We start from the raw sequence: 15,973 nt of genomic DNA on the forward strand, positions 1-15,973 counted from the left end.
AACGGTGCTCTGTGAGAAACTGTTGGCGGCATAGCCTTTTGACATAATTTGCATTTGGCCAGAACAGATCGAATACGTTTTTCCATATTACTGAAGTAGCAATTTTCTCGTAATTTATGAAAGCATTTTCTGGGACCAAAGTGTGCATAACTGAAATGCGTATACCAAATCAACTTATTGACCCACTCATCAGGAATACGAACTAACCAAACAGAGTTGTCGACCGATTTTCGTTTAAAAAGAATGTCATTGCGAACTGAATAGCATCTAGTTTCTCTGGATCAGGAAGAATACCTTCTGTAGAAATAATGTGACCGAGAAATTTCACCTGTGAACGACCAAATTCAGATTTTTCTAAGTTCACTGTAATGCCAACTCTTGCAAAAATACGTAATAATGAATCCAAAATTTTGTTGTGCTCACTCCAAGAACGTTTAGCAATAAGAATATCGTCAACTTATGAAGTAATATTGTCACGAAGATAAACAGTTAAAATTTCTTTTAAACTACGAATGAATGCTGCAGAAAATATAGTAAGTCCAAACGGTAATTTCCGAAGTCACATTTAGGTAAAGTAGTAATATCCGGTTATTGTTCATCTACTGTCTAGATAGATTGATAGTCGAAGAGTTGGTTTGACAGATGCAAAGAATAGTAAAAGAGTAGGCAGCGGTGCAGAAAACTAAAAGGGAAATAGCACCACTACAGCTCGGGGCCCTATGCTCGCTACGGCACATATTCACTTAGAGTAGTGAATCCCCTGAGGACATTAATAGCCGCACATAATTTCCAGTTTGTGTCTTAGTGGCCAATTCGGTGGAAGTGCGTACATAAATTGATCTGACCATGAACATGGATGTATGTCATTCTTAGAATTGCGGAAGATCTTAAATTTCCGAACAGTCAAAAAGTGTTTATAGTCAAAGTTTTCGCCTCGTGGCGACGAAGACCTACCCCGTCTGTCCCAGTCCCAATGTTGATTATTGTCAAGTTCACGCGCCTGGCGCTCTCTTGTTGCATCACGTAAATGAAACAAATTATTTTCTTCAAACCCCTCTGCTAAACTAAGACTTGTCAATTTATCTGAGATCTCCTCAACTCTTTCCGATGAGTCACTTAATTGTTCTTTCTGTTTATTTACGTCTTCCGTAAGTGTCGCGACTCGGGTTTCGGTATTGTCACATTTAGTAGTGAACTGTTCATACTGTTGCGTTAAGTTATTTATTCTGTCATTTGGTACGGATTCCTCGATTCTTTCAAGTATTTCTTCCTTATCGTGTGCACATTGTAAATTTAGCTCTGAAAATTTTTGTACTATCACGCGATCTTTTTCTTCCTGTTCTCGGTCCTCTTCCTCTTGTCTAATCTCTACTGCAATTAATCTATTATTGTGAGAATTCAAAATCGGTCGTACTTCTCTAATTTCTTTCTTTGATTCATCTTTCGTATTTTTTAAACATGTCCCTATTCGTGAATCTAACCGTGTTTCCATTGTTTCCATCTCTATTTTAATTGATCCTATTTGTGAGCATAACCGTGTTGTCATTGCTTTCATTTCTGTTTTAATTTCAGATCTCAAAGTTTCCATCTGTGATCCCAAATGTAATATAGCATCCATCAACTGCTCCATGTTAGCCGGTTCGAAATTCTTTTCGCCCCTAACATTTCCCGCAAAACTAACTTCCTTCTGCATAGCCATAAGGCTATCTGTGTTCGATACTATTTCAGAATCTTCTATCGTTAATCTCGTATTCTGTGAATTTTCTGATTGAGAAAAATTTTGAAATGGTTCCGAACTATTTTCCCGACTTATTACATTGTTTTCCACTTCATTATCCATCATACTGTTTTCCTCTGTTGGCGAGTTCGCCATAACAATTTCGTCATTCTCACTATCCATCATGTTTGCCTTTTTCATAGATCGCGTAATCATTTACAAAACATACAAAAAATTCGTCACTGTACGAAAATTACACACAAGGACTCCTTATCTCCAACAATACCATTCACATGAAATGTTTCCCTCAAACACGATTAACAAATAATTGACATAATTGCACTAGATTGTCAAACGCGTAAACAAGACAACAAATCAAATTCTGAGAAAAAAATACCATTAGAACAATGACAATTACCAAATCTACACATGCAAAATAGACTACAATTACTAACTACAAATTACTACAACAATACTACCATCTACTATTTTTACAATCAGAAGAATCCAAGGGACGATCCGAAGCAGCGGTCGCCACGTGCATGGGGGCTTAATTAAATACGATTGAAAATATTTTTTAGTAGCTGTTATGTCCGTTTACGCTGTGTCTCGTAAACGGTTGGCCCTGACTAGTATTATTACGCTATCTGACTGCAAAGAACAACAACAAACAATGAAAGAAAATTTTCGTAACACAATTAATTAAGTCCCCAGCAACTATAAAACCTACTAAACCAAAGCACAATATAACTGTTCTGTATGTGGGAGTATGACTCAACGCACACATCTGGCACGGTTCTTCTTCAACAAGACAAGAATTTTTAAATACCAATTATACTGACGTGATAAAAGAAAATTAGAAATACGATAATAGCGTAAGGAAAGCAGAATTACACTCTAATACAAGAACACACGCCAGATGCTTTGTTGACTGAACCTGTAATGACGCATTATTTAGGACACTGAAATAAAAACAAACGGAGTTAGTTACCTCATTTATATTGATGAAAATCATTCTAATCCTTACATTATATCTCAACCAGAACTCTCCAATATCACATCTCAGCAAGCACTGCCTAATAGCACATCTCAACAAACACTCTCTGCTACAACATCTCAGCACAGACTACCACGAGACCTCGACAGGCACTGACTTCTACGAGCTCTCGACAAGCACTGACTGCTACGAGTTCTTAACAGGCACTGTGGAGGCGGCTTAATAATACTCTTTGGCGCAATCTCTGGCGCAGTGGCTCAGTGTAGCCACCTTTCAATGTAAGTAACGAATTTCCACATAGTACTCCGCTTTATGAATGGGCTTCGCCATTTTGGTTTTGGCTTCTGTAGCAGCATGTTACGGTACTGTGGCGGGGGGGATTTCAGTGCAAAAGAAACAAAAAATTAATTACGTAACTTTATGTATTCGACGGTATAATTAGAACTTTGTGAATTCCCCTCGTAGTCTATAACATACGTATTTCATTTCAACAGGCTGTGGTATATAGTCACGATAAACCATTTTGTAGGACATATTTGTTGTACAGGCAACGGCAAATACAAATTTGTAGGGTTATTGCTAATTTATTTACATGTTTCCACTAATTTACACATAATTTGGCACTGGAAAAATATCAACGCCATTGAGCACTATATATAATATGGGAACTGATCTGATAAACGAAACGTGTAGAGCCAATTTGTCGATTTTTCGTAGGAAGCACAAATCTTGAATGTTCTAAATGACGTTCTTGTTTGCTAGCTGGGTTTCTATCATTCAGTGTACAGTTGCTGTATGTGTGTAGCTTTCAGTCTTTCTACGGCAGGTCCGTGCTTTTACTTTGTTGATAATGTATCAGTTTGACGGATAACCATATTAATTAGATAAATTAAATACTGATTTGTTGCTACCTATACGTCTTGAGAATCCACGCCACAGTCATGGTGTTCAAAAATCAATTACTGATCGAATAGTAATCTGTGGTAGGTAGAATCGTAATTGAGAAGCAGTGCTGTAACTGTACTAACAGATGCCCAGGGCAAACTTCGATTTTTCATCCCCCACCCACTCTCGCAGGTAACAACTCCCCATTCTTTGTTTAATCCCTATCATTGCTTCGCCTGTTTATTCGCTTAAAGAGTCAACATGACATTACAGTAAACTAGAAGGCCCACATTTCAATAATTTTTTCGTAAGGTACACTTCAAAAAGTAATGCAGCATACAGTCAAACGTCGCAAAGCGAGTAACAATCACACGGCTCTTTTTTCATTGTGTCATGGCCGACCAACGCAAATCCATAGCAAACAAAACAACAAACGCAAAATATACTGTTTACATTTGCGTTGCGCTCAGTCACTCGACATTACGAGAATGGTTCCATTTACAGTTCGGACCCGATAACTTGGCAGTTGGCCGCGGGCGTAAACAAACGAGAACATACCAAAGCCGGTGGGCTGAGGAGCGGCGCGGAGAACAAGGCTGGTAACCTACACCACGGTTTTGTGCTCCTGCGAAAGCACAACTGATGCGTGGTCATAGGGATCGCCGACCGCTTTTGGTGTTTTGAGAGCCGTTCCTGAGGCCCCGTAATGCACCAGCGTTAGTCTCTTCACTCATTTCAAACCTAGAAAACAACGAGCAACGTGTAGTCGAAAGTAAAACAGAGTACGCAAGGCATTTGGTAACGGCTACCACCAGATCGCTTGTTGAGGCTGACAGTGTCGTAAACAAGATATTTCAGACCTAAACTCTGCTTGTGTCTTACATTGAATACATCCTATATCTAAAACTTCCGCGATAGTTGTGGTCGACAAAACAAACAGTCGACCGTGTACCCGGAAGGTACGTGCTATGGCACAGTTACTCAACACAATCCAGTCCGAATCTCAAGACTGCCTTTGAAATATCTCAGTCCGTGTTCTCATTTTAGTGCTCTCCAATACATTCCCAATTCCTTTTCCTCCTCCTTCTCCTCTTGCTTCTTCTTCTTCCATCGCTCTTTTTTTTTACTCTCTCTCTCTCTCTCTCTCTCTCTCTCTCTCTCTCTCTCTCTCTCTCTCTCTCTCTCTTTTGCGTCTCTAAAAATCGCGTTCCCACAGTAACGGTGTCCCCGGCTGCAATGCTGTAGTTTCACCACTGTCTGGGACAGGTAGCTGAACACATTACCATACAGTGACACAAAAGTGCTGCTTTCGGTTTCCAGTCCACTTTGCTTTATACAGGGTGGTTATAAACACTCTGAGGAAGCTTGTAACGGTGTTGCTGGGGAGGTTGTGCTGAGAAATAATTGTTAAGAAAAATTTCGATACGGTGTACTGTTTCCAAGTTATTTAGCATTGAAATTAGCCTCACAAGCAAATTCAAGCAGCATGCAGAAACAGTGTCGCGAAACTGTTCTTCGTTTGGTTTCCTCAGACCGAACAATAGTAGTTTTTGCTCACCTAGCTTAAATTTATAACTCCCTAAAAAGGTACATTTTAACTGACAATGAGCATTTCAACAAGCTGTAACTCAAGGACCCACAGATGTCTGTCCATTAACGCACTGTAGCGCGTGCAAGGGTTCGAATCTGTGCACGCAGCGACCTGATTGGCTAACTTCAATGCTAAATAACTCGGAAACGGCGCACCGAATCCAATTTTTTCGTAACAACTATTTCTCAGCACAAACTCCCCTGCAACAGTCTTACAACATTTCCAAACTGTTTCTGGCCACCCTGTACCCCGAGAACGAGTAAAAAAAAAATTTATTGTACTGTTCAGCCTTGGATCAAACAAATAATATGTTTACCAGTTTCTTCTCCTTAGCAACAGAAATCTGTTAACATTTAATATAAATGTAAGTATTGGAAAAGTCTTTTTAAGCTACTTTTATTGCGCTTGCCCTTGTACGGTAGTGAAACGTGAACGATAAGGAGTTCAGACAAGAAGAGGACAGAAACCTATGAAATGTTGTGCTACAGAAGGAAGTTAAAAATTAAATGGGCAGACTGAATAACGAATAACTCTCCCGGATAGCCGAGCACGTTAACGCGCCAGTGCCGGCATTCGGAGAGGCAAGCCTGCACTAGGTCGAATCAGCCTCGCGTATAAATGAGGGACGGTGAGCTGGCCGAATGCCGGACATTTGCCACGCCGGATATTTGCCGCACTTGCCCCTTCACCACGTAGCGATCCCTCAGGTAAGGGACGCCCTTCCTTGTACTTCCTCTGTCGCCTTTCAAACTGCAGTCTCCACATATTACTCGATACAACCACTATGTAAGGGACCTTCTTCTTCAACATCTTGGCCAAATACAGAGCTTCTTTTCCGAAATCGAAATATTTATAACTTTTGGGAAATGAAAGCAATAACAACGATTATGTCAGTATGTAATTAGTTCCGCCAAGTACAAATATAAATCCCCCTGTCTGTATGGTAGCTTCCTTTCAAGCTTACTGATTACGATCGAAAGAGTCCATCGGCATGGGAGCAACAAGAAAGCAACGATGTAAACAGAATGCGAATGTACGCCAATCATTTCTTTTTGATCACTGCATTCGTGCCTACTTTAATTATTACAACTGCATGCCCAAAAGACAACAAGGAAAGAAGAAATGGTTATGTGAATGTTTGAAAAGAAGAACGACATACTCCATATTAATTTACTCTCTAAAATGCGATATTCCTTGCGGCGAAACATCAGTTAATAAAGCGTAGCAGGAGAAAGAAAACTGGCGTTCTACGGATCGGAGCGTGGAATGTCAGATCCCTTAATCGGGCAGGTAGATTAGAAAATTTAAAAAGGGAAATGGTAGATTAAAATTAGATATAGTGGGAATTAGTGAAGTTAGGTGGCAGGAGGAACAAGACTTTTGGTCAGGTGAATACAGGGTTATAAATACAAAATGAAATAGGGGTAATGCAGGAGTAGGTTTAATAATGAATAAAAAAATAGGAGTACGGGTAAGTTACTACAAACAGCATAGTGAACGCATTATTGTGGCCAAGATAGACACGAAGCCCACGCCTACTACAGTAGTACAAGTTTATATGCCAACTAGTTCTGCAGATGACGAAGAAATTGACGAAATGTATGATGAGATAAAAGAAATTATTCAGGTAGTGAAGGGAGACGCAAATCTAATAGTCATGGGTGACTGGAATTCGTCAGTAGGAAAAGGGAGAGAAGGAAACATAGTAGGTGAATATGGATTGGGGCTAAGAAATGAAAGAGGAAGCCGTCTGGTAGAATTTTGCACAGCGCATAACTTAATCATAGCTAATACTTGGTTCAAGAATCATAAAAGAAGGTTGTATACTTGGAAGAATCCTGGAGATACTAAAAGGTATCAGATAGATTATATAATGGTAAGACAGAGATTTAGGAATCAGGTTTTAAATTGTAAGACTTTTCCAGGGGCAGATGTGGACTCTGACCACAATCTATTGGTTATGAACTGTAGATTAAAACTGAAGAAACTGCAAAAAGGTGCGAATTTAAGGAGATGGGACCTGGATAAACTGAAAGAACCAGAGATTGTACAGAGTTTCAGGGAGAGCATAAGGGAACAATTGACAGGAATGGGGGAAAGAAATACAGTAGAAGAAGAATGGGTAGCTCTGAGGGATGAAGTAGTGAAGGCAGCAGAGGATCAAATAGGTAAAAAGACAAGGGCCAGTAGAAACCAATGGGTAACAGAAGAAATATTGAATTTAATTGATGAAAGGAGAAAATATAAAAACGCAGTAAATGAAGAAGGCAAAAAGGAATACAAACGTCTCAAAAATGATATCGACAGGAAGTGCAAAATGGCTAAGCAGGGATGGCTAGAGGACAAATGTAAGGATGTAGAGGCCTATCTCACTAGGGGTAAGATAGATACTGCCTACAGGAAAATTAAAGAGACCTTTGGAGAAAAGAGTGCCACTTGTATGACTATCAAGAGCTCAGATGGAAACCCAGTTCTAAGCAAAGAAGGGAAGGCAGAAAGGTGGAAGGAGTATATAGAGGGTCTATACAAGGGCGATGTACTCGAGGACAATATTATGGAAATGGAAGAGGATGTAGATCAAGACGAAATGGGAGATAAGATACTGCGTGAAGAGTTTGCCAGAGCACTGAAAGACCTGAGTCGAAACAAGGCCCCCGGAGTAGACAACGTTCCATTAGAACTACTGACGGCCTTGGGAGAACCACTCTTGACAAAACTCTACCATCTGGTGAGCAAGATGTATAAGACAGGCGAAATACCCTCAGACATCAAGAAGAATATAATAATACCAATCCCAAAGAAAGCAGGTGTTGACAGATGTGAAAATTACCGAACTATCAGTTTAATAAGTCACAGCTGCAAAATACTAACGCGAATTCTTTACAGACGAATGAAAAAACTGATAGAAGCCGACCTCGGGGAAGATCAGTTTGGATTCCGTAGAAATGTTGGAACACGTGAGTGAATGCTGACCCTACGAGTTATCTTAGAAGAAAGATTAAGGAAAGGCATACCTACGTTTATAGTATTTGTAGACTTAGAGAAAGCTTTTGACAATGTTGATTGGAATACTCTCTTTCAAATTCTGAAGGTGGCAGGGGTAAAATACAGGGAGCGAAAGGCTATTTACAATTTGTACAGAAACCAGATGGCAGTTATAAGAGTCGAGGGGTATGAAAGGGAAGCAGTGGTTGGGAAGGGAGTGAGACAGGGTTGTAGCCTATCCCCGATGTTATTCAATCTGTATATTGAGCAAGCAATAAAGGAAACAAAAGAAAAGTTCGGAGTAGGTATTAAAATCCATGGAGAAGAAATAAAAACTTTGAGGTTCGCCGATGACATTACAATTCTGTCAGAGACAGCAAAGGACTTGGAAGAGCAGTTGAACGGAATGGACGGTGTCTTGAAAGGAGGATATAAGATGAACATCAACAAAAGCAAAACGAGGATAATGGAATGTAGTCTAATTAAGTCGGGTGATGCTGAGGGAATTAGATTAGGAAATGAGACACTTAAAGTAGTAAAGGAGTTTTGCTATTTGGGGAGCAAAATAACTGATGATGGTCGAAGTAGAATGGATATAAAATGTAGACTGGCAATGGAAAGGAGAGCATTTCTGAAGAAGAGAAATTTGTTAACATCGAGTATAGATTTAAGTTTCAGGAAGTCTTTTCTGAAAGTATTTGTATGGAGTGTAGCCATGTATGGAAGTGAAACGTGGACGATAAATAGTTTGGACAAGAAGAGAATAGAAGCTTTCGAAATGTGGTGTTACAGAAGAATGCTGAAGATTAGATGGGTAGATCACATAACTAATGAGGAGGTATTGAATAGAATTGGAGAGAAGAGGAGCTTGTGGCACAGCTTGACTAGAAGAAGGGATCGGTTGGTAGGACACGTTCTGAGACATCGAGGGATCACCAATTTAGTATTGGAGGGCAGCGTGAAGGGTAAAAATCGTAGAGGGAGACCAAGAGATGAATACACTAAGCAGATTCAGAAGGATGTAGGCTGCAGTAGGTACTTGGAGATTAAGAAGCTTGCACAGGATAGAGTAGCACGGAGAGCTGCATCAAACCAGTCTCAGGACTGAAGGCCATAACAACAACAACAACAACAACAACAACAACAACAGCGGGACAGTGTCCAAAACATGACTGAAAATACGTTCACTAATTAGGGATAAGAACATCTATGATTGACATGTCACCTAAAGTCAACGTACAATTTTAGAATGTTAGAAGTAAAGAAATGAAGTAATACAGAATGCTATGCTAGTAACGTACGTTGTTGTTCTACGTTGTTTAGCTCTGGTATTTGCAGGATCACAGAGAAAGCATCCTAGGTTTTGGAGGGAAAAGCCGTAGTTGTGATGATCTGCAGAAACAAGAAGCACAACTTAGGAAAAATAATGTAATGTGTGTTCCACCTCACAAGCGACATTGTAGCAGATAGTTCCTGTGACTTAGTACGAGCAGAGGTTATATTCGACAACCGGAATAAATTAATAACTGGCTCCTTTTACGGACCCCCGGTCACAGATGAAACAGTTGCTGAACAGTTCAAAGAAAACTTGAGTCTCATCACAAACAGGTACCCTACTCATAGGGTTATAGTTGGCAGTGACTTCAATCTACCTTCCCTATGTTGACAAAAATACATTTTCAGACCCTATTGTAGATAGAAAACAAATTCTGTAATTTTCTAAATGCTTTTCTTAAAAAAAATTTGAACAATTAGTTCACGAGGCCATTCAAATTGTAAATGATTACGAAAACACACTTGACCTCTTAGCCACAAATAATCCTGAGCATCACGACGGATACAGGGATTGCAGTCGCAGCGAAGCTCGATTCCGTAACAAATAAATTTACCAAAACTAAACGTGAAATATATCTATTTATAAAAGCAACTAAAAGTTTGGTTGACGTCTTTCTAAGAGACAGTCTTCAATCCTTCCAAACTATGTAAGTGAACACCATGTGTAGCTTTAGTTCAAAGAAATAGTATCAACAGCACTCGAGAGATTCATACCAAATAAATTAATAAGAGACGGAACTGATCCCCCTTGGTACACAAAACACGACAGAAAGCTGCTGCAGGAGCATCGAAAAAGGCAAGTATAATTTAGACGAACGCAAAATCTCCAAGATTGGCGAAGTTTTACTGAGGCTCGACTCTGGTGCGGATTTCAATGCGAGATGCATTTAATAGTTTGCACAACGAAACTCTCTCTAGACATGTGGCGGAAAATCCAAAGAGAGTCTGGTTCTATGTTAGGAAAACCAACGGAAAAGCTCAGTAAGTACCTTTACTGCGGGTCGGGCGGCGGGTGAGTAGGAGGAGGAGGAGGAGGAGGGGGGGGGGGGGGGGGGAGTCAAGGGACCCAACCCTTCGGAGCAGGTAAAATCGTGGCAAATGTCCGGCGTGGCAAATGTCCGCACACCTGCATGTGGCTTTTAGGCTGTTTCCCACGTCCAATTAGGAAAATATCGGACTCGTTCGTACGTCCCGCCTCAGATACGCGCTACACAAGCATTTAGAAAACCTCCTCATAACTAAAAAAGAAGTTTAGTCTAGACGCAGACACATGGGGTATACAAATTCCGTCCCGCGGGAAATGGTGGCGTCAGAGTGTGCATCCGGCCACCAGCAGTCACAATCATTACTAAAACCCATATAACAATGGCGATGGTGCAGATAAATGGCAAAAATCAAGAAAGATGAAGGAGAAGATAATGAAATAACTAATGAGAAGGTACTGAATCGAACTGGCGAAAAAATAAATTTGTGGCACAACCTGACTAAAACAAGAAATTGGTGCATGGGACACATCGTTAGGAATCATCAGTTTTGTAATGGAAGGAAGTGTAAATTGTAGAGCGATACCCAGATATGAATACAGTGAGCAGACTCAAAGCTGTGCATGTTGTAGCAGCTATGCAGAAATGAAGCTGACACAGATAGACTGGCTTGGAGAGCTCCATCAAAGCAGTTATAGCAAGTTATCATCAGACGATTTGAATACGTTATGTAGTATGTCGTCAAACTACAATTCAACATGCCGGGAGAGGCGCTGACAGTCTTGAGGCTAAAAGTTCTACTTAGACACTATGGCTAATCTGGGTGAGTCAATAACTGAATCGCTTATTTCTAAAAGAAGACAATTCGTGATTAATAAATTATTCAGGAAAAAAGAAAAAAAATTCACAACATTTGTTTGACAATTTAATGGCGAATTTCTTTCTGCTGTGTGAAACAATTCGTTTTCTAAATTGTGGAATTATCTTCTCTGAAAAACATGGTGATTTTTAGCTTATCGATGTCTCCATTTATAGCAATAAGAGAGGAAACATGTTTTTTTTTCCAAGCACAATAAAAATAATTTTAAGAAAATTTGTCTTTCCTGAGTGTCCTGTTAAATAAAAAAATGTATTTAAAACGAAATTTTCACTTTTCAGCGGATTGTGTGCTAATGAGAAACTTACTGGCAGATTAAAACTGTGTGTCGGACCGAGACTCCAACTCGGGATCTTTGTCTTTCTCGGAGAAGCGTTCTACCGACTGAACTTCTGTGGAGTTTGGAAGGTAGGAGACGAGATACTGGCCGAAGTATGAGCTGTGAGGATGCGTTGTGAGTCGAGCCTGAGTGCCGCCACAGTAGTTCAGTGTGTCCAGTCAGAGGATTAGCTGCCTCTGTAATAAAAAAATTTAGTTAACAGATCAACGATGAACTTGAACAAGTGTCATAGGACGTCCGCCCCGAGCAAATACAACGATCAATTACGAACAAAAATGAGATCAACAAAAAAAATGCAGCTCAGTCGGTAGAGCACTTGCACGCAAAAGGCAAGGGTTTCGAGTTCGAGTCTCGGTCCCTCACACAGTTATAATTTGCCACAAAGTTTCAGAAATTGCATTATTACCATACATATTCGCGTTATGAAGTACATTTAAATGACAACCAAATAGCTTGCTGTTTTTCAGTGTTTATGAACGTAAACCACCGAATATGTTTAATATTAACTTTATAGCTCTTAAGTATTCAGGAAATTTCCCTAAGTTTATAGAAAAATTACTACAAAACATTTTTAAAAAGATGACTGATTCTAGACACTTTTCACTCGAGTTCATCCACTTCTGCATTAGGCCAGGTCTCCAGCTAATGAAAGTCTTCATACCGTGAATCTATAATATACTACAATAATTTACCAGTAAGAACTTCCTTTTTCTAGTTTATGCGACTTTCCCATCACGTGCTTCTGGATGAGGAAGCCCAGTGACCTTGTAGGGGAATATGTTCTGGTCTTCACTAATGTATGTGTGGACTCGATGTCTTCTGCTGTAGGGCCTAGGAATAACTTGCCTATATAATCACACTTAAGAAACTATTAGGACGCAAATAATACTTTGTCCTTCTCTAGTACCTTTTCCCATTCTTTCATCTGATGTGACAATCTTTTCGCATAAAGGTACCCATCATGAGTTTAAAATCGGCTGTTTCCTTTGTTTTCGCTGCATTAACTTTAAAGCGGTCAAGGCTTTTGGAATCGATGATAAGTGACATACGTTAAGCACTCGGTCGCAGATTCGCAACTTTCATTTCACGACATCAGAGTCGCATTCATGTGGTAGATAAGAGTACCCTCAAATGGAGAATTAGTCGTAAATTTCGTCATATTTGCCACTGTCAAGGTCAATAACATTATTATAACGGAATGACTGCGAATTTGGCCTACATTGCATTGCCGAACAAGCAGAGTTCTCTTATGTTTTGTGTTTTGGGGACGAAATCCTCAATGTAATGGTATAGAAAAGTATACACTTCATTAGGACCTTTGGCCATCATGAAAAAAAAAAAAAACAGCTTCATCTGTGTAATATGCTGTATCTCAAAATGAAAAACTCACAACTGCCTGAGATAAAAGATTTCTTGCACCGCCAAATGTGGAAGTGGGTGGATGTGCATATACTCAAGCAACAGAGTCAAACAATGTCTTTGTAAATTCTGGACACTTTTCTCACTGCAGTGGAAAGCATTATAAAGCCACGTTTCATGGACAAACATTCCCTGTAATACCTCAATGAAAGCCTTAGTGGCACACAAAATACAACAGGATACAATACTAAAAATGTAATCATGCTTATCTTGTTTCTTTGTCTTGTTTTTTGTTATCATTTGAAAGTTCAGACTCCGAGCTGTCAGTCTTAATATTATTGTGGAATTGTTAATCAAAGTTTACAACAACAATCACCAATTGTTTCAGCATCATTCCAGATCGATCACGTTTATTTCATAAACGTGACAGCTCCTGGAATCGTCCCCTATTAGAAAGGAATGCAGAATTCATACCACCCTCTACTAGTAGAAGGCAATGACAGCATCCCATTTTCTTTCCAGTCGCTGCATCTATGTCTCAATGAACCAAAACCAACAAAATCTGCCTTTTCAGTATTTAACGAGTTATCCCCTTAATAATAATAAGCTTGTAAGAGACTGTTTACAGTGTCGCGTGCTGCTGTGTGTGTTGTCGGGCTCGCCGTGTGGCCAGTGCGTGGTGTGCGACAGGCGACTGGCGGTACGACGCGCGCCACGGCTACGGCACGTACTGCTACCCGAACGGCGACGAGTACGAGGGCACGTGGCACCGCGGCCTGCGCCACGGGCTCGGCACCTACGTGTTCCTAGAGTCCGGCACGCGCTTCATGGGCACCTGGGTCAAGGGTCGCATGCTGGGACCCGGCCAGCTGCTCTTCCCGCGGCACCGCTTCCACGGATCCTTCAAGAACAACACGGTGAGTCGCGGCTGCAGGAATCTGTGAGGAAAAAAAATGCAGGTTTCCTAATCAAAACTGATGTCTTCTGTCCATGAGGCTCGTCCATCACTGCAAGTACAGCGTTCTCCAGCCAACCCAGTTTTTCGCCATTCTTTTGGTTGCTCCGTATGATGCCTTTACACCGAAGATCCAAAGAAACGGGCACACCTGTCTAATATCGTGGGAGGCCCCGCGAGCACCCAGAAGTACCACAACACGACGTGACATGCACTCGACCAATGTCTCAAGTAGTGCTGGAAGGAAATGACACCATGAATCCTGCAGAGCTGTCCACAAATCCATAAGACTACGATGGGGTGGAGATTTCTTCTGAACACCACGTTGCAAGGCATACCAAATATGCTCGACAATGTTCATGTCTGGGAAGATTGGTGACCAGCGGAAGTGTTTTAACTCAGAAGAGTGTTCCTAGAGCCACTCTGTAGCAATTCTGTTCGTGTGGGGTGTCGCATTGTACTGCTGGAATTGCCCAAGTCCGTCGCAATGCACAATGGACATGAATGGATGCAGGCGATCTGACAGGATGTTTACGTGCGTGCCACCTGTCAGAGTAGTATCAGGGGTCCATGTCACTCCAAGTGCACACGCACCCACACCATTACAGAACCTCCACCAGTTTGAACAGTCCCCTGTTGACACGCAGAGTCCATGGATTCAGGAGGTCATCTCCATACCCGTACACGTCGCCGGCCGGGATGGCCAAGCGGTTCTATGCGCTACAGTCTGGAACCGCGCGACCGCTACGGTCGCAGGTTCGAATCCTGCCTCGGGCATGGATGTGTGTGATGTCCTTAGGTTAGTTAGATTTAAATAGTTCTAACTTCTAGGGGACTGATGACCTCAGAAGTTAAGTCCCATAGTGTTCAGAGCCATTTAAACCATTTGAACCGTACACGTCCATCCGCTAGATACAATTTGAAACGAGACTCGTCCGACCAGGAAACATGTTTCCAGACATCCAATATCGGTATTGACGAACCCAGGCGAGGCATACAGCGTTGTGTCGTGTAGTCATCAAGGGTACACGAGTGGGCCTTCGGCTACGAAAGCCCATATCGACGACGTTTCGTTGAATGGTTCGCACGCTGACACTTGTTGATGGCCCAGCATTTAAATCTGCAGTAATTTGCGGAAGGTTGCACTTCCGTCACATTGAACGATTCTCTTCAGTCGTCGTTACTCCCATTCTAGCAGGATCTTTTTCCGGCATCAGCGATGTCGGAGATTTAATGTTTCACCGGATTCCTGATATTTACGATACCCTCGTGATATGGCCGTTCGGGAAAATCCCCACTTAATCGCTACCCAGGAGATGCTGTGTCCCATCGCTCGTGCGCCGACTACAACACCACGTTCAAACTCATTTAAATCTTGATAACCTGCCATTGTAGCAGCGGTAACCGATCTAATAACTGCGCCAGACACTTGTCTTATAGAAGCGTTGCCGGTCGCAGCGCCGTATTCCGTCTGTTTACATATCTCTGTATTTGAATACGCATGCCTATACCAGTTTCTTTGGCGCATCAGTGTATCTTAGTGTTGTCAATTAGCTCCTCTCTTCATCTACCTCTGCCCATTTCCCCACTCGATATTCCTTCTAGTCCATCTTTTATTATGCAAAGTCTGTTGATACATTGTCTACCAGGGACAGCGGCTGGTCAAATATTTATGAAAGAAGATCGCCAAATAGCCGTACGTATTTGAGATGTTATTTTCTTTATTTTGACTGCCAGTTTCGACATTTCAGTATGTCATCTTCAGGCCCCATACGCACTTCATGTTCAGACGTTCAGGTATACCGATAGTGACATAGTGGTGCCATCAGTGTGTGGATAAAGTGAATTCGTTACTCGAGTGCTTCCTTCGAAGACTTGCATGCAACTATCAATCTTGTCAAGTCTTCGAACGAAGCACTCAAATAACGAATTCGTGGCATCCAGACACT

General features: G+C 41.2%; 1 protein-coding gene across 1 annotated transcript in view; it reads left to right on the forward strand.

Annotated features, from left to right (window-relative positions):
• Window positions 1-15,973, forward strand: part of LOC126417170 (radial spoke head 1 homolog) — a 167,876-nt gene that overhangs the window by 68,726 nt on the left and 83,177 nt on the right. Inside the window, exon 3 of the mRNA XM_050085067.1 lies at window positions 13,743-13,986. Coding sequence (XP_049941024.1) covers window positions 13,743-13,986 — 244 coding nt within the window. The remainder of the gene's footprint in view (window positions 1-13,742; window positions 13,987-15,973) is intronic.

This window comes from Schistocerca serialis, chromosome 8 (assembly GCF_023864345.2).
Source record: "Schistocerca serialis cubense isolate TAMUIC-IGC-003099 chromosome 8, iqSchSeri2.2, whole genome shotgun sequence".
NCBI lineage: Eukaryota > Metazoa > Arthropoda > Insecta > Orthoptera > Acrididae > Schistocerca > Schistocerca serialis.